Source organism: Erpetoichthys calabaricus, chromosome 6, assembly GCF_900747795.2.
Source record: "Erpetoichthys calabaricus chromosome 6, fErpCal1.3, whole genome shotgun sequence".
Lineage (NCBI taxonomy): Eukaryota > Metazoa > Chordata > Cladistia > Polypteriformes > Polypteridae > Erpetoichthys > Erpetoichthys calabaricus.
In genome coordinates, this window is record NC_041399.2 from 122,497,885 (window position 1) to 122,518,759 (window position 20,875).

General features: G+C 39.3%; 1 protein-coding gene across 1 annotated transcript in view; it reads left to right on the forward strand.

The window, feature by feature from the left end:
• Window positions 1-20,875, forward strand: part of LOC127528328 (obscurin-like) — a 308,697-nt gene that overhangs the window by 196,593 nt on the left and 91,229 nt on the right. The window contains exons 13-14 of the mRNA XM_051928768.1: window positions 11,386-11,511; window positions 13,492-13,602. Of these exons, the coding sequence (XP_051784728.1) occupies window positions 11,386-11,511; window positions 13,492-13,602 (237 nt within the window). The remainder of the gene's footprint in view (window positions 1-11,385; window positions 11,512-13,491; window positions 13,603-20,875) is intronic.

A 20,875-nucleotide genomic window follows, 5' to 3' on the forward strand; every position in this document is an offset into this window, starting at 1 on the left:
TCTGCATTAAAATTCACTTTATCCTAGCACTTTTTACACATCTTTCATTTTCTCTTACTGTATGTATAGTTCATGGATGCAACTGATTATTTTTGTATTGAATTTGGATTTTTTCTGGACCTTGTCTTGACTGAGTTTGCAGACTCAGGGACAAATGATTTGAATCTTTTTTTGGTTCACTGAGCTATACTTTCTTTTGATTGCCCGCTCCTGCCTGATGCCTGATTTGTGAACATTTTTCTTTGCAACATGGAGATTTATGAACTAGGAATATTCTGTCTTCTTAATTAAAATGGATATACTGGATTGCTGTCGATTCCTTCTCCAGTGCTTCAACTGGAGAAATGATCTGATGTTCACACTCACCTGGCTTGCAGCGCTAAGGCAATCACACCTGTAATACCCACGGTTATATGTGTATGGTTATATGTTGGAACCTTCAAATTCTGGTAATTATCTTCATGTGCATTTTATAATATCTCATACTCTTTTAATGGATGAGTCCTCCATTGATATTAGTCTATGCTTCTGGTTGAATTCTTCATTTGTACCACCCCACCCCATCCCACCCATCTCATCTTCTCTGCTGTGCTGCACTGATGAAGTGTGCTCTATTACTGTCAGATAAGAATTGGCTTTATGATATGCTGAAATATATTAATAGCACGTCTCTGAACTTCCTTGAAAATATCCTTGTCTCCTAAACTAAATAAATTTCATATTCCTCCTGTTGTACTGCTTGTCCATTTTGATGTAGTAAAGGTTATTCCATTGTAAAAAATACATTCACAAAGTAGTGAATAAAATGGTGCAACATAAAATACTTCAAGTGAACCCCCAAAATGTGCATTTTCTTTATTTAAGTTGACTTCTTCAATGGATCCAACACTTATAATATTAGACACTACAAAACACATACAATAATACCTTTTAGTAACTTGTTTTAAATTGCCTTGAAAATTGGTAGTATCCGTCCTCTATCCAAGCTCCCCTTTCACAAAAGAGGTTCACAGGCATGGGCCAGAAGATTGCAAAAAATGCTAGTCTAGTGCTTGCCATACTCCCACTCGCTCACACTATTACAGTTTAAAATTGCCACCTAACCTGATGCCAAGTCTTTCAGATGGAAAGTGAAACTCAGAAAATGTCTTAATGGACATAGGAAAAAAAGTAAATAAAAGTTACCAATTTTGGAATTGATGTCAAGTTTCTAATTCTATGAAGTGGTAGTAAAATCAAAAAGTATTTTAAAAGCTGATTTTTAGCGGGTTGGATAATGGATGGATGGATTTTAAAAGATATCAGGAAACCTCAATATACTTATTAAGTTATGAAACACCATAGAATAGATTCTGCCACGTTTTTCCTTCAACAGTCATGCTAACTTCAGAATTTGTGTATTTTTTTTCCTACTGTGTGCGCACATTGAAGTTGTTTCATAGGAAACGCAAGCACATATGTAAATAACTGTCAGCGGTTACAATTTAAATGTCTATTTGCAATTTATATCTTACAATGCCAAATTAGAAATTTGAGGATGGTGAAATATTATATTTTGCTTAATGTACTTTAAACATACTGTGATCACATTTCCTAAAAGACTCTGGAAGTGTTTGATTTTTTTTTTATTAAAATGTTCAATACTGTAGTTTTATTTTTTAGAACAAAAATATAATTCTAAAGGTTAGCCCCAGTCATGGAAATGTACATCTCCTGAGCTGACAGAACAGAGGGGCACAATGGAAAAGTAAGTGACACTAAAGAGTTCCTGTGAACTTTTAAAAGAGATTTTGGACAATTTTGCAGTTCTGCTGTTCATTTTAAAAGCAGCAGATAGGGGCCCACATTTTAGCAGCTGTGTATCAGCCATGGAAATGAACATCCCCTCCAGTGGAAGAAGCAGAGTACCAGAGTAAATATGAAAGTGATATTAAATTGTTTAGGTACATGTTGAACAATTTTAGTTCTGTTTATTTTGTAAGCAGCAGTCAAAGGGCACACATTTCTATGGCAAAGAATCAGCTGTGGAAATGAGTGTCCCTTCAAGTGGAGAGCACAATGGGGCACAGTGAACTTCAAAGTGATGTAGAAGACTTTCAGAAATTTTTTTTAAATGGATTGTAGACAATGTTACTTCTCCAGGGTTCATTTTGAAAGCAGCAGACAGGGTGCACACATGCCTATGGCTTTGCTCCAGGTGTGGAAATGAGTGTTCCCTCTAAAGGATGGGACAGAAGGCCACAATAGACATGACAGTGATTTAAAACACTTTCTACAACCTTTTAAACTATATACATCCATCCATCCAGTTTCCAACCTGCTGAATCTGAACACAGGGGTCTGCTGGAGCCAATCCAGGCCAACACAGGGCACAAGGCAGGAACCAATCCCGGGCAGGGTGCCAACCCACTGCAGGACACACACAAACACATCCACACACCAAGCACACACTAGGGCCAATTTAGAATTGCCAATCCACCTAACCAGCATATCTTTGGACTGTGGGAGGAAACCGGAGCACCTCCACACAGACACATAGGGAGAACATGCAAACTCCACGCAGGGAGGACCCGGGAAGCGAACCCAGGTCTCCAGGTCTCCCAACTGCGAGGCAGCAGCGCTACCCACTGCGCCACGGTGCTGCCCCTAAACTACATACATGCACAATTTTATTTCTCCAGTGCTCGTTTTTTAAGCAGCAGTCAGAAGGCATACGATTTTGCAGGTCTGCTCTAGCCATAGAAATGATTGTCCCCCCCAGTGGATGGGATGTAGTGGCATACATAAATGGTGTAGAAGTTTATCTACATTTTTTTAAAATCAATGTTGCATAATTGTAGCTATCCAGTGTTAATTTTGTAAGCAGCAAATAGGGAGCATGCAATTTTATGGCTCTGCACCAGCCATGGAAATGAGAGTCCCTGCCAGTGGTTGAGATATAGGGGCACAGTAAACATGAAAGTTATATACAGTGGAAGACTTTCAGCAATATTTTAAAATACATTTTGAACAATTTTATAATTTCAAAAGCAGAAAGCAGAAGACAGGGGGCATGAAAATGATATAGAAGACTTCCTTCAATCTTTTTAAATCTATTTTGGGCAATTTTATAGTTCAAGAATTCATCATGCAAGCAGTAGTCAATAGACATGAAAGTGATATAGAAGACTTCATGCAATCAGTTTAAATAGATCTGGCACAATTTTAGCTGTCCATTATTCATTTTGTAAGCAGCAGTCAGTAGGCACACAGTTCTATAGCTCAGCTCTAGATGTGGAAATGAGTATCCCTTCCAGTGGATGAGATGAAGGTGTACATTAAACATGAAACTCTTAAAATGACTTTGAACAATTTTACCTCTCCAGAATTTGTTTTTCAAGAAGTAGAAAGGGGATACACATCTGTATACAGCAAAGGCCAAGCTGTGGAAATCAGTGTCCCTACTGGTGGAAGGGTTGAAGAGGCACACTAGATAGGAAAGGGCTATAGAAGACTGCCTGATAGACTTATTAAAGAAACTGCACAATTTTTTCTACCTGGTGTTCATTTTGAAGGGAGCACACTCAATACAGAATGCCATAGACAGCTTCCTACAAGTTTTTAAAATTTGTTTGAACAATTTTAATCTCCCATGAAAAACTGTGCATGTAATATACATTTACTGTCTGCCATCAATTACAGAGCACCCAAGCAAACCGACAATAACAGGAAATATACCAGCAACCACAAAATGGAGACTTCATGACATTGTTGTGCATGAGGGAACAGCAGGGAAGCAGCTACGTGTGCATGCTTACAGACAGACAGAGCAGTATTTTCCATGGTATGTGGTTTAAATCAAAAGAGAAACGACACGCAAAGAACACAAGGAGATCCTTGACAATTACACTTAGTGTGTCTGCGTCTAATCAGAAGGGACACTGAATTCCATGTGGAACAGATATCTTCATAACAGGGGCATCAAAGTCAGTCCTCTGAAACTACATTAAAGAATTATACGACACTTTTTCATAAGATAATGAAGTAGTTTCTGCATTTCACTCCTAATCTTACCTTTATCCTCTCTCTCATCCTTTGATTTGCTCCTGGCAGACTGCAGCCAGTCAGTTAATGAAGATTTTTTTTGGCTGTCCTTTGGAGGTCTTTTAATTTCTTTTTTTTTTTATTTTTAACTTAATTCACATTTAATGTGCAACTGCATTTGCTATAAACTTTAAAGAGAAGTAAAAATCTGTTAAGATAGCAGGAATGTTTCCTGCTTTTTAGCCACAATTAATGAAATCTATTATTGCTATCAGCCTAGTTAGCAGTAGCGGCATATACATTTAAAAGTTTAATATATATGTTGATCACCTGGTGCTTGTTCTACTTGTAACATTTTTCGCAACTTTTATGAGATTTATAATAAGCATAAGATCTTCATAAAGCAGTCAGTTTTGGGTTATTTAACTTATTATACTCCTCTACATACGTATCTTAAAATTGTTGGTAATTGCATGGTATGTATTTGCTGAAAATGTTATTTAATATAAAATATTAACTTTTACACTAGAAACACAAGGCTAATTCACATAACTGATGCAACTTACCTGTTCTCATTCAAAATCAGACTCTGCTAATATTTCAGTGAGTATGATTTATCCAATTGGTTAAATTTAGTTTTGTCAGATTGAACATATTAATTACTCGAACCAAACAAATTCAGTTCAGCACTAATGCATCATTGGCTTAACTATGAGCATTGCCCAGTTCCTATCCTTTCATTTACAAAGATGACAGGAGGTGAAGTTGCAACTATGCAAAATTAAAAAATAAAAGCAGCCCAGTTCAGCAGTAAAATATATATTTTCTCAAAAGAGTATATTTGCATTCAATAAAAAAGGAAGGGGAAATTGCCCCTTCTGCCCCCATGCTTTGCAAGCCAATAATGCTGAGCAATCCTAACCGCTTCATTTGCACTCTGTTGCAAGTTAAAAATACAAGATATAAAATAATGTACCAATTAAGTTACAAAAAAATAATAATAACCCTGCTAATCGCCCACACTGTCTCCACTGTTAATTGCCACATACCTAATGAATTCATTTACAAGTCTCACTACCTTTTTGATGGCAAATCACTTTCACAGTTGTACAACAGGTTAAATTTTCAAGTTATTCTGCCTCCACCAAGATGCAGACAAGAATCAGAAGATGGATGAAATGTTAGTCCAACAACAGGTGTGCTCAGGTCAAAAAAGCAACAATATTTATTCCTGTGGCACATTGTCATACAAAGAATGTAGCTCAAAGCACTAATTGTCAGTCTGAAACTATGGTCGGAAGGCTAGGAAAAAATAACACAAAATCTGCTGAGGTTCAAAGGTCAAAAGACCACACAGCCCCCACTGGGCAGTCTACCTAACAAAAATGTACGTAAATAGTACCTTAAAGTTTTTAAAGCTTCATCCTAAAAGATTCAATGAAGTGGGTATCAAGAGCGGTTTTAAGCATTTTTTCAAATGTGTCATGGTATTAGCCTGGAGCGTCTCTCTTGGATAATTACTCAAGATTTTTGGTCCAAAACTGCAAAAGGCCACCTTACCACTTATTTTTATACTTTTAAACAGGAGATCTAATGTTAATGGGAATGTGACAGGTACTCCAATTATATGAAAGAGCAAGATTATTTAGAAATTTATATACCAAAAACAGCATTTTAAAATCAATTCTAAAGGACACATGTATCCAAAGTAACAATGCTAAGACTGGTGACGTGCTCAAATTTTCTTTTTCTGGTTAAGATTCTTGCTGCTGCATTCTGACCTAACAGTAGCCAATTAATGTCTTTCTTAGGTAGTCTTATTAGGAGTGCATTATAGTAATCTAGTCAACTAATAACAAAAGCACGAATTAACTTCTCAGCATCTTGCAGTGTTATAAGAGGTCAAACTTTTGCAATGTTCCTTAAATGAAAAATACAGTCCTGGTAATATGATTAATATGTAATTTAAAGTTTAGGTCAGAGTCCTTGACTAAACTTAAAATGTATACTTCTGTTGACATTATTTCTGTTTTTGCCAACACCCAAGATTTATGTTTTTTCCTTATTAAGCTTGTGGAAATTACTGCTCTTCTTTTATGAATTAACACATTGTATTGGATGGTCCAAACCTTCAAGGTCATCAGGTGCTATAGATAAATAAAACTGCATGTTATCTGCATAACTGTGATAGTTTTCCTTGTGTTTCAAGATAATCTGGCCTAAGGGAAGCATTTAGATTAAAGATAGCAGTGTGCCCAGAATAGATCTTTGCAGTACATACATAATATTATTGATAATAAGAATTTTGTGCAACTAAAATCACCATAACTAATAAATAATTTTCAACCAGTTAAATCAGACTTAAACCAATTTAGTACTAAAGAGACAATCTCATTATTTATGCCAGTTTATGAGAATACTCTGGTCCATAGGGTCAGATGCTCAAGTGTAAGAAAACAAGAACAGATATGTGACCTGTGTCTGTCTAAAAACTTACTGAAACTTGCCAATAATACAATTATTATGCAAATAATCATTTAACTGCCGAAAACCTGCATTTTCTAGAATTTTACTTACAAAAGGAAGGTTAGAAATATGTCTGAAGTTGTCAGAGACATTATTTTTCTTGAGAAATGGTTTAACTACTAAGACCCCTGTATCTAATGAAGAGTTAACTATGTCAAATACATCAGAAAAGTCTTTAAAAAAGCCTGTAGGGACTGGGTCAAGGGCACAAGTGAAAGGTTTAAGTTGACTAATTATTCTACAAAGTTTAGGTATAATTGGGTGTCATCTGCATATAAGTGAAAATTAATGTTATGTTTTCTGAAGATTGTTAAGTGAAAATGTAAAGATCTGAGCATTGGGCCCATTTTTAACTTCTGAGTACAATGATGGAGTACTGTCATTACATTATTGTATGTATTGAAATTGATTTGATAAATAAATACTAAGCCAGACAAAGGCAGTGACTGAGAGCCCAATATAATTTTTCAACCTATATAATAAAATGAAATGGTCATTGACACTAAAGGCTGCACATAAATTTAACAAATTAATTACTGTGGGATGAACTTCATTTAAGGATATTATAATTTTATTTGCAACACAGATTAGTGCCATTTTTGTACTATGACTGGTGTGGAAGCTAGACTGGAAATTTTGAAATAAATTGTGATGTGTAAGGTGAGAATGAACCTGAGTGACAACTACTTTTTCAAGTAATTTAGAAAGAAAGAGTTAATTTGTAATGGGTCTATAATAAGTATATGGTTCTACCTCTGGATTTTTAAGTAGCTAACACTTTGAGTGCATCAGGAGCTGTGCTATTGATTAATGGATTATGATAATGCTAATTATAGGAGCTGCCAGAATATCTATTGAGATTTTTTTAGCTTTATTGTGACAAAGTCTAAGAAACAAGTAGTGGGTTTCATTTTAGAAATTAAAGTTATGATTTCCTGATCTGTTAATAAATTAAATTTATTAAAATGGTGTATACACAACCATTAAAGAAGTACAAAATGTCTGTACTGTTAATGTTTATTGGTATTTTGCATTGTAGCTCAGAATTCCCATTTGTTAGAATATCCACTGTTCTAAACAGTACACAAGGATTATTACTGTTGTTCTCTGTTAATTTAGCATACTAGTAGTCTAAGTGGGACGCAAGGAGAGCTTTTTATTTTAAACTTTTTAATGCTGTCTCTCCATGCAGTTGAGAAAACCTGCAGCTTTGCAGGTCAAAATCTGTAAGAGATTTTCTTTTAGCATCTAGGGGTCATGAACCAGGGAGATAAGACACAAACATTTTGCAGTTTGGCAATTAAAAGCTAAGGTGGTATGTATTCAAATTTCCAATAACAACTACATCACCACAATCTGTGAGCACAATGGGGATGACTGCTTGAGAAAGCTGACTTGACTTGGGCTTGGGCTCCCACTTGTGTTGATGAAAAATCCAAGAATTCGTCTTTGTTGTTCTCTTGAGCAGGAGTGGGGGAAATGCTGCCCGGGGCAGAAGCAACACGGCACAGAGTTGATATTGCAGTTTTGATTCCTGATACTGAGGAGGTGTCTTCTAACAGGAATGCTTTCCACTTCCTGAGATATTATTGTCAGGCTAGAAGCTGCTGTATTGGTCTCTGAAGAGTCCTGAGTTCTTCCACAACACACTGCAGCTCATGGTCTGCCAACTTTGAACCAAGTGATATCAGAGAAAGAGAGTAAGCCAGTACGAACAATGTTGAAGTCAAAAACAGAAAAAAGAAAATTCTTAGTCAGGGAAGCAATAATCCAGAAATTCTGATGAGGATGTTCCCGTGATGCAGGTTTAAATACTACTGCAATGATGAAGTTATTGCACACAACTTCCACGGAAATGCCTCTAACAAGTCAGCCTTCCTTCAAGTCCCAGAAAACATGGCAAAAGAAGACATTAATTTGTTGACCCTGTTTGTCTAACTTCAAATTTCATATTTTTGAAGTAAAAAAAGAGCAAAAATTCTACATATAGACAAATGTATTTTATCATTGGACAAGTCATTGGGCAACCTAGACTTCTCAATCATCTAGTCTTTTTATAAAAGATAAACACTTTCTTGGCTCAGTATAAATATCATTCATTCTCCACCACTTATCCAAAGCCAGGTCCAAGGAGGCAACTGTCTTTGAAGTGGGGCCCATACATCCATTTCTCCAGCCATCCTTGCCAACTCATACTGTGGGATCCCAAGACGTTCACAGGCCATCTGGGCTCCTCCCAGCAGGTCATGCCCATACATCCTCCACATAAATGTGTCCCGGATGCATCCATATAAAATGTCTGAACCACCTCAATTGGCTCCTCCTAATGCGGAAGGTCAGAGGTTCTACTCCGAACCTCCCTTGGAAATCTGCGCTTCTCACCCTATCTTTAAAGATTCAAATTCCACCACTTAAAGCATTAACTCACCTCCCACTCAGAAAGGACAGTCCACGTTCTTCCTTCTAAGGACCATGGCCTCAGATTTGGAGGTGCTGATCATCATCCCTGAAGCTTCACACTTGGTTGCAAACCATCCCAATGTGTGCTGGAGTTCACAGCCCGATGAAGCCAACAATATCACATCTGTAAAATGCAGTGATGCAATTCTAAGGCAATTGAACTTGGACCCCTTTCCTTCCCAGCTGCACCTTGATATCCTGTCCAAGAAAATCACAAACAGTATAGGAGACAAAGCACAGCACTGGTAGAAACAGTGCTGATGTATTTCTGAGTATGCAGGCATAGCTCTCACTGTGATTGTGCAAGTACTGAATAGCCCTTATTAGGGGCCCCAGAACCCCATACTTTTCCAGCACCCCCCCCCCCCCCCCCCAAAGAATCTCTCAAAGAACACAGTCATATACCTTCTCTAAATCCAGAAAACACATGTAGACCGATTGGGTGTGCTCCTATGCCCCCTCCAGAATCCTCATGAGGGTAAAGAGCTGGTCCAGTGTTCCACAGACTGGACAGAATCCACATTGCTCCTCCTAAATGTGAGGTTCCATGACTAGGTGAAGTGTCCTTTCTGGTATCTTGACATAAGCTTTTCCAGGGAGGCTGAGAAGAGTGACCCTTTGATAGCTGAGGCGCATCCTGTTGCCCCCCTTTTTAAAAATGGGGACCACCACCCTGGTCTGCCACTCCAGAGGCACAACTCCTGATGAGGACGTAACATTGAAAGACACGTCAGCCATGACAGTCCAACAGTGTCCAGAGTTGTCAGCATTTCTGGGCAGATCTTATCCACCCCAGGGCCTTGCCACTGTGAAGTTGCTTAACTACATCAGTGACCTACCTCAGGGAAATGGGCATTGATCCCCCATAGAGGGAATGTCCATCAGGTTCAGGAGTTCCCTAAAGTGTTCTTTCCACCGCCAGACAACATCTTCAGTCTGGGTTAGCACTTCTCCACCTATGCTAAGAACAGTCTACGTGAATCCCTCCCTGCCTTCCCTTTGTGAGTTGTCTGATGGTTTGTCAAGACCTCTTTGAACCTGATCAACAGTCGCTTTCTATGGTCTCTTCGAACACCAACTCCCACACTCAGGTTTTTGCTTCCTTGACTGTCAAGGTTACAGCCCTTTTGGTCTATTGGTCCTTCTCTGCTGCTTCGGGAGTCTCCCTTGCTAACCATACATGGAAGGCCTCTTTTTCAGTCTGATGGCATGCCTTGCCTGTGGTGTCCACCACTGGGTCCTTGGGATGTCCCCTGAAGATGCACCTATGGTTTTTTGGCCACAGCTCTTTGCAACAGCTTCTACAATGGAGGTTTTGAACAAGGCACATGCAACTCTGCTGGAAAAGCTCTTTCAGAGGTTGGAGTTGAAAGTCTTCTGGTCAGCGGTCTCCTCCAGACATTCTCAGTCCACCCTCACTACTCGCTTGCGCTTTCCATGTCTATCCAGGCGAATCCCCCACCATCTGACCCAACACACGACCATGGTAGTGATCAGTTGATAGCTCTGTCCTTCTCTTCATCTAAGTGTTCAGAACATACAGCTGCATATCTGATAATATGATTATGAAATTGATCACAGATCTTTGGCCTAAGGTGCTGTGGTACCACATACACTTAGTGGCCACATTATATTCAAACATGGTGTTTGTTATTGACAAGCCATGCCTAGCACAGAAGTCCAATAACAAACCACTGCTCAGGTTTAGATCAGGGTGGTTGTTCATCCCAATCATGCCCAAGTTTCTTCAATGCTACAATCATGGATGTTGAAGTTGCCCAGAAGAACTATGGAGGCCTCTACTCGGATCCTTTTCAGGATCCCTTCCAGGTACTCCAAAAAGGCTTGGTACTCCGTACTGACATGTGATGCATAAGCACATATGGCAGTCAGAGTCCTCCCCTTCACAACCTTTAGCCACACAGAGGCATCTGTAGGATAAACTCCAACATGCTATCGACCAGGCAGGGGCTCAATATAAAGCCCATTCCCACCCAACATCTCCCCCAACCCCCAAAGCAACTTCAAAGTAAAGAAGAGTCCTGCCTCTTTGAGGGGTTTGGTTCCAGAATAATGTGAGTGAGTGGACGTAAGCCCTACTAAATCAGCTCTCTGCCTCACCTACCAACTCTGGCTCCTTCCCCCCAAGAGAGGTGACATTCCACATCCCCAGAGTCAGTTTGATTGTCTGGGTTCCTGTCCAGCAAGGCCTCTGCCTTCAACTGCCACACAGGTCAATTAATTAGATTAAACATATTTGTAAGTTATATTATCTTTTTTAGAAAGCTAGCAACACCAAGTGCAACAGTTCTCTCTCTTCTACAATATATTCAGTACCTATATTTACTTACTTTTTTGTTTATTTTTTTTTCCCAGAAGCTACTGCTGAAGTAGAAATGACCAAACAAGAGCAACAAGAACACTCAGCAACCAATTTGGGATCTATCAAACAACGACCAAGTTTATTTTCTTTTAAACTTCCCAGCTTCAAAAAACATGCAGGTGAGAAACATTTTCAGTATGTGGTCTAAACAACAAAAAAGATGATAAATGAAAGGTATTGATCAAAAAATAATCATCAAAAAATTCATTGACTGTGCAAGCTGGAGCCTTTAAATTGTTCAGATATAAAACTCTATCAACAGATTTAAGGTAGAATAGTGAATATATAAACATTATCATTTTTTGTTATTGGATGTTAATTGATTGACAGCAAGATTACTTTCAAAATGAGAACTAAGTTGCTGAAATATTGTTTCATAATCTATGGGAAGTAATTTTATTGTCTTGCCAATTAACAACACATAGATATCCTAAGAAAGTGAAGGTATACTAATGATTAGCATTTTTTATGTCTTTATTTGCAAGCTGTATTTATTAATGCATGTTGACTAGCACATACAAGTAAGAATTTCACTGTACCCTACAAATTAGACAATGATGATGCAATAAACATCTAAACCTTTATTTGTTAAAAAGATCAGGTTAACATTCAGTTGCTTTTGATTTTGTTATTAATTATTTGTGACATCACGGTGTGCTTTATTAGCCCCATGCTCAAGCCAAAGAACTACTCGCGAGAACACCAACAATTCAAAGTGAACTGTCCTGAAAACACCTCCATGCTCAATCATACAGGGCTTTGTGCATTGTATTTAGTACTGTGTGAATAAAATTTACTTTTATGTATTAAAAGAATTCAGACGTGAGCGTCAGTAGGCTTTGCACCCTAGAAACCAATTACAACATTTCAGTAATTATTTACTACTCTGATGCTGATCTTTCTGATCATAAAATAGATCATTACAATACCAATTGTTGAGAAGAATTCATAATTAATTGCAGAATTACAGTATTTGAGGGGTCCTCTAGAGTGCCTCTTTCTCTTGCACGATTTGCTCAAAAACTAATCAGCACATCGTCACCTCGTAACAGGATTAAGTTTCAGATTTGGTGTTTTTCCATCTAGTTATTATAGCTCTAGACCATCCTCAAGAAACTATGAGAACCCTAAAACATTGAGATCCATCAAAAACCAGAGATCAAAATTTTTGATGAATCAATAGGTTATGGTGGGGAGGTCGCAAAGCAGAAATGGAATTGACAATTAACCTAACACATATGTATTTGGGATTCAAAACAACACTGAACTATATAAAGAACATCCTATGGAGTATTTATTTTCCACACAGTTGATGTCTGAGTCAGCATTCACACTCACAACTTGGGAACCAGCTGTATCCAGTGAAAACAAAATGCCAACAATGAATGAAAATGTACTTAGTGAAGTTCAAGTCAGAATAAAATTAGATTTGCTTTTGGCATGAAACCAGAAATTTTCACAAAAATCTGGTTGCTACCTTTTTTTAATAACAGCTTAGTCGAATCACAAACCAGGTAAAATGCACTGCTCGCTCACATTATAGTGATCATTTATTTTCTTTAGATTAAAGTTACAATGCATATTGTTCTGCATGCTGTAGAATACAGTGGTTTGAAATGGTGTTGACTATAAAACATAATAAATATGTGATCACTGAATTATTATAGTGAAAATCAAGAGACACTGACGCTTATAGATTTATCTGCAGTATTATCAGATTATTTATTAAGAAGGCATCTAATAGCAAGTTTTTACATAAATACAGATTAGACTAAATGTACGGTTAAATAAAACAAGTATCTCCTGGAGAGTGGAAATATTAATTGTCATAATGAAGGCAAACATTTATTACTGTCAAAGAAAACTGTGAATTACAGGGTGCAGTTCATACATTGTCACTTTTCCCAGGTGATTATATTATTGTTTTCTATGAAGGTTCTTGAGACACTGGTGCACTCAGAATCTATTTAAGAGGTTAATAAATGACAAAATATCATTAAGACATTATATGGGTCAACATTCAAAGTTAGCTTTAGAGAAATCAATAAACAGTTGGAACTAAAGTGAAAATTCTGTTTTGATGGATGTTTTCCTTGTAGAACCCTCCTTTATAGAGGAACTTCAGGATCAGGCAGTTTACTTTGGGCAGGAAGTCACATTATCTTGTAAAACCTTGGGATGTCCAACTCCTGAAATTCGATGGCTCAAAGGTGATGGCATGTGTTTACAGGACTTGTACCTTCTTAATACTGAACAGTTTCTTTCTTTCTTTCTTTCTTTCTTTCTTTCTTTCTTTCTTTCTTTCTTTCTTTCTTTCTGTTGCTAACAATGCTTCGTTTATGCTTTGTTTTGTTTGGACTAGAATGTGGGCAAAAAAGAGAGCAATTTCAAAAATATTGTATACACATTTTTACAAGATTCTTAATTATATGGATCCACTAGAAAAATACCAGCGCTTCGCAGCGGAGAAGTACTGTGTTAAAGAGGTTATGTAAACATATATATACATAAACATATATACCTATATATACATATCTACATATACACATATCTACATATACATATATATATATATATATATATATATATATATACATATATACATATATATATATTCATATATATATACACATATCAACATATATATATATACACACATACATAGACACACACATACATATATATACACACATACATACATACATACATATATATATATATACACATATACATACATTGCATACATACATATATATACACACATACATACATACATATATATATATATATATATATATCTATACACATACAGACACATATATATACATATACATTTTACATATATATATACACATATATATACATATCTACATACATACACATATATCTATCTATATATCTATCTATCTATATCTATATCTATATATCTATCTATATCTATCTATATATATATATATAGCAAAATACCCGCGCTTCGCAGCGGAGTAGTGTGTTAAAGAGGTTATGAAAAAGAAAAGGAAACACTTTAAAAATAACGTAAAATGATTGTCAATGTAATTGTGTTGTCATTGTTATGAGTGTTGCTGTCATATATATATATATATATATATATATATATATATATATATATATATATATATATACATATATATACACACACACATAAACATATATATACATATACATATATACATATCTACATATACACATATCTACATATATATATATATATATATATATATATATATATATATATATATATATATATATATATACATACACATATACACATCCACATATATATTCATATATATATATATATATATATATATACACATATCAACATATATATATACACATACATATACACATACATACACACACACATATACATATATACATATACACATACATCCATCCATCCATCCATCCATCCATTCTCTTCCGCTTATCCGAGGTCGGGTCGCGGGGGCAGCAGCTTGAGCAGAGATGCCCAGACTTCCCTCTCCCCGGCCACTTCTTCTAGCTCTTCCGGGAGAATCCCGAGGCGTTCCCAGGCCAGCCGGGAGACATAGTCCCTCCAGCGTGTCCTGGGTCTTCCCGGGGGCCTCCTCCCGGTTGGACGTGCCCGGAACACCTCACCAGGGAGGCGTCCAGGAGGCATCCTGATCAGATGCCCGAGCCACCTCATCTGACTCCTCTCGATGCGGAGGAGCAGCGGCTCTACTCTGAGCCCTTCCCAGATGACTGAGCTTCTCACCCTATCTTTAAAGGAGAGCCCAGACACCCTGCAGAGGAAACTCATTTCAGCCGCTTGTATTCGCGATCTCGTTCTTTCGGTCACTACCCATAGCTCATGACCATAGGTGAGGGTAGGAACATAGATCGACCGGTAAATTGAGAGCTTTGCCTTATGGCTCAGCTCCTTTTTCACCACGACAGACCGATGCAGAGCCCGCATCACTGCGGACGCCGCACCGATCCGCCTGTCGATCTCACGCTCCATTCTTCCCTCACTCGTGAACAAGACCCCGAGATACTTGAACTCCTCCACTTGAGGCAGGATCTCGCTCCCAACCCTGAGAGGGCACTCCACCCTTTTCCGGCTGAGGACCATGGTCTCGGATTTGGAGGTGCTGATTCCCATCCCAGCCGCTTCACACTCAGCTGCGAACCGATCCAGAGAGAGCTGAAGATCACAGCCTGATGAAGCAAACAGGACAACATCATCGGCAAAAAGCAGTGACCCAATCCTGAGTCCACCAAACTGGACCCCCTCAACACCCTGGCTGCGCCTAGAAATTCTGTCCATAAAAGTTATGAACAGAATTGGTGACAAAGGGCAGCCCTGGCGGAGTCCAACTCTCACTGGAAACGGGTTCGACTTACTGCCGGCAATGCGGACCAAGCTCTGACACCGGTTGTACAGGGACTGAACCGCCCTTATCAGGGGGTCCGGTACTCCATACTCCCGGAGCACCCCCCACAGGATTCCCCGAGGAACACGGTCGAACGCCTTTTCCAAGTCCACAAAACACATGTAGACTGGTTGGGCGAACTCCCATGCACCCTCCAGGACTCTGCTAAGGGTGTAGAGCTGGTCCACTGTTCCGCGACCAGGACGAAAACCACACTGTTCCTCCTGAATCCGAGGTTCGACTATCCGACGGACCCTCCTCTCCAGAACCCCCGAATAGACTTTTCCAGGGAGGCTGAGGAGTGTGATCCCTCTGTAGTTGGAACACACCCTCCGGTCCCCCTTCTTAAAGAGGGGGACCACCACCCCGGTCTGCCAATCCAGAGGGCACTGTCCCTGATGTCCATGCGATGTTGTAGAGACGTGTCAACCAAGACAGCCCTACAACATCCAGAGCCTTGAGGAACTCCGGGCGTATCTCATCCACCCCCAGGGGCCCTGCCACCAAGGAGTTTTTTGACCACCTCGGTGACCTCAGTCCCAGAGATGGGGAAGCCCACCTCCGAGTCCCCAGGCTCTGCTTCCTCATTGGAAGGCATGTTATTGGGATTGAGGAGGTCTTCGAAGTACTCCCCCCACCGACTCACAACGTCCCAAGTCAAGGTCAGCAGCGCACCATCACCACCATATACAGTGTTGACACTGCACTGCTTCCCCTTCCTGAGACGCCGGACGGTGGACCAGAATCTCCTCGAAACCGTCCGAAAGTCGTTCTCCATGGCCTCCCCAAACTCCTCCCATGCCCGAGTTTTTGCCTCAGCAACCACCGAAGATGCATTCCGCTTAGCCTGCCGGTACCTATTAGCTGCCTCCAGAGTTCCACAGGACAAAAGGGACCGGTAAGACTCCTTCTTCAGCTTGACGGCATCCCTCACCGCCGGTGTCCACCAACGGGTTCGGGGATTGCCGCCACGACAGGCACCAACCACCTTACGGCCACAGCTCCGGTCAGCCTGCCTCAACAATAGAGGCACGGAACATGGCCCATTCGGACTCAATGTCCCCCACCTCCCTCGGGACTGTGGTCGAAGTTCTGCCGGAGGTGGAAGTTGAAGCTACTTCTGACAGGGGGCTCTGCCAGACGTTCCCAGCAGACCCTCACAACACGTTTGGGCCTACCAGGCCTGACCGGCATCCTCCCCCACCATCGAAGCCAACTCACCACCAGGTGGTGATCAGTTGATAGCTCCGCCCCTCTCTTCACCCGAGTGTCCAAGACATGTGGCCGCAAGTCCGACGACATGACCACAAAGTCGATCATCGAACTGAGGCCTAGGGTGTCCTGGTGCCAAGTGCACATATGAACACCCCTATGCTTGAACATGGTGTTTGTTATGGACAATCCATGACGAGCACAGAAGTCCAATAACAAATCACCACTCGGGTTCTGATCGGGGGGGCCATTCCTCCCAATCACGCCCTTCCAGGTCTCACTGTCATTGCCCACGTGAGCATTGAAGTCCCCCAGCAGTACGAGGGAGTCCCCAGAAGGTTTTCCCTCTAGCACACCCTCTAGGGACTCCAAAAAGGGTGGGTACTCTGAACTGCTGTTCGGTGCATACGCACAAACAACAGTTAGGACCCGTCCCCCCACCCGAAGGCGGAGGGAGGCTACCCTCTCGTCTACTGGGGTAAACCCCAATGTACAGGCTCCAAGTCGGGGGGCAATAAGTATACCCACACCCGCTCGGCACCTCTCACCGGGGGCAACTCAAGAGTGGTAGAGAGTCCAGCCCCTCTGAAGGAGATTGGTTCCAGAGTCCAAGCTGTGCGTTGAGGTGAGCCCGACTATATCTAGCCGGAACATCTCAACCTCACGCACAAGCTCAGGCTCCTTCCCCTTCAGAGAGGTGACATTCCACGTCCCAAGAGCCAGCTTCTGTAGCCGAGGATCGGACCGCCAAGGTCCCCGCCTTCGGCCACCACCCAACTCACACTGCACCCGACCTCCTTGGCCCCTCCCATATACACATACATACATACACATACATATATATATACACACATATATATACACAGACACATATATATACATATATATTTACATATCTACATATATATATATACATATCTACATATATATACACATATATATATATACATATCTATCTATATATATATATATATATATATATATATATATATATATAGCTGATTACCCAGTGGATTCGCTCACTGTGTGCAAGAGAAAAAAATAAAATGTAGTATGTATAAAATAAGTTTATTAATTGCCAAATTTATTTTTCCACAAATAAAGAGCACTTACAATAACAAAGAAATCAATATAAACAACATTAAAATCATTATCATATGAGAATATGAAGTAATATATAAGAAGCACATTGCATATAAATATAAATTATTAAACAGTAAAATCTTCTTCTATAATACGCTACCGTGGCTATTCGTTTGTCTGTCCAGGATTTTAAATCACCTGTAGCTCGCAAACCGTTTCACCTATTGACTTGAAATTTGGTACACATATACTACGTCACGTCTACTATTCGCTTTCGGGGTGATGATTTTATTACTTATATATTTTATTTTATTGTAGAATCAACTCACAGCTGCGCGCACCGGTGCGGCCGTGGCGGATGCGTACGGGTGCCGTTTTCATTCCCTACCACCTTCGCTAATCATTCTTGAGGCAGATTGAAGACTTAAGTGCCAGCTTAACTGAAAAATTAAAGAAAACATACTAAGTTATCGCAACACAAAACTAACTTAATCAGTTTTAACGGGAAAAGATGCCGACGAAAGAAGAGAAGCAGCGGGACACTAGGGTGAAGAGCTGCTCATTAAGCAGCAAGCGCATCAACCTCTGAGCAAACGAATGGTAAACGTACAGAGAAAGAGGATAAATAACATGAATGCTCATGTCAAGTGTATTCACTCCACGTTATCTTGCAGTGCGCTGTTACTGGTATTTTGATAAAAGAATTTGAACAACATACAAGAAGCATATAAATTATTAAACAGTAAAACATTAACATTTAAGAAGTAAAGATACATTGAGTACTACTGCAGTGCTTTCAGGTATAGTACATTTTTTGTTTGCCCATTACATGTATAAATGTATACATTTTTTGGTGTACCTACCTGAGAACACGCGATATGACCCGGCAGTTAAAAGTTTCTCGCTCCAGCAATTTTAACTCTGTTACAAAGTCATCCAAAGTGTCGTTTATACCTCGTGTCTTCTCATTAAACTTGTATCTCGCGAATATGGTATTGCAAACGGCAGCAGGAGCATTTCTATAAACTTAATTTAAAGTTACGGTTTATACCCTGCTTTGTTTCATATTCTTTTCCTACCTTATCAATTGTGCAATGTGTTTTTTGAACAGGTTTGATTCATCGAAGTGATCACTCCTGCTGCGTTCAGTCACTTCACGTGAGCCGCTCTCTTGTGTGATGTTGCGATGTCCACGGGTTTATTTAATGTTAGCTAAGACCCAGCAGTTAAAAGTTTCTCACTACAGCAATTTTAACTCTGTTACAAAGTGATCCAAACTCTCGTTTATACCTCGTGTCTTCTCATTAAACTTGTATGTCGCGAATATGGCATTGCAAACAGCAGCGGGAGCGTTTCTATAAAGTTAATTTAAGGTTACGGTTTACACCGTGCTTTTTTATACCTCGTGTCTTCTCATTAAACTTGTATCTCGCGAATATGGTATTGCAAACGGCAGCGGGAGCGTTTCTATAAACTTAATTTAAACTTACGGTTTACACCGTGCTTTTTTATACCTCGTGTCTTATGAAGATGCTTGTATGCGTCACTCACTCGCTTCTTATTGTTTCGCTGCCTTGTCAATTGTGTAATGAATGTTTTCTTCAGCGCTCTTTGGGGCTCCTCCTTCTTTTCTACGTGCTGAGTTCACAGTCAGCTCACGTGATTACGTGGGAGGCGTGATGACACGACACGCAACTCCGTCTCCTACGGCCATCTTGCTGCCTTCCATTACAGTATATGGACAAAAAAGAGGTTCCAGTTATGACCATCACGCGTAGAATTTCGAAATGAAACCTGCCTAACTTTTGTAAGTAAGCTGTAAGGAATGAGCCTGCCAAATTTCAGCCTTCTACCTACACGGGAAGTTGGAGAATTAGTGATGAGTGAGTAAGTGAGTGAGTGAGTCAGTCAGTCAGTCAGTCAGTCAGTCAGTCAGTCAGTCAGTCAGTCAGTCAGTCAGTCAGTCAGTGAGGGCTTTGCCTTTTATTAGTATAGATAATAATATTTTGTTTTAATGTATAATTTCTAAATACATCCTTACTGTCACGAGAATCTGACTTAACAAAAGTGTGACTGAAGGCAGTATGATTAAATATTGCATTATTTTTCACTCAATATTTCTATTTAAAAAGTGACCAATAAGGTAGTTATTGGAAATTAGAAACAATTTAATTTTCAAGGTAGTTCTGTATTATTTTTGCATTGAGTTGAATGAGGAGGTGCTATACTTATAACTGACAGTTAGAAATGTACATTTTTTTATTTTAGCTTTGCCAATGACCTCTGTTAATTTCTTACTTGCAAGGTTGGTCTAATTTTATTTACATCATTAGAATTCTTTGGTTTATGGTATTGTACCTACAAAGGGTTATGCAGAAAGGTTTTGCTGTTTACATTCTTTATATCTGTTCATGATGCACTACAGAAGAACAATGACACCTTCTCTTTTAGTCAGACCATATGTAATTATGAATTGTAAACATGAATGACTGTGCTCATTTTGCATAATGAATTAAGTCATTGTCAACTATGCATTATACAGAGGATAGTCCCTGTTTCCAGTGTAATTAATATAGTGGAATTAGCGTATATAAATGGGTGAAACTCACTATATACTGTACATTGTGTCTTTTCTAGTTGAGATGATAAAAGCTGCAAGTCTATAAGGAGTTTTATAATTTAATTTGGAAAATGGACCAGGAAATCATGGACTTTCTGTTTAGGAAAATCACAAGAGCAGTCTGAGGTCAGACAGGAGTCAAAACAATAA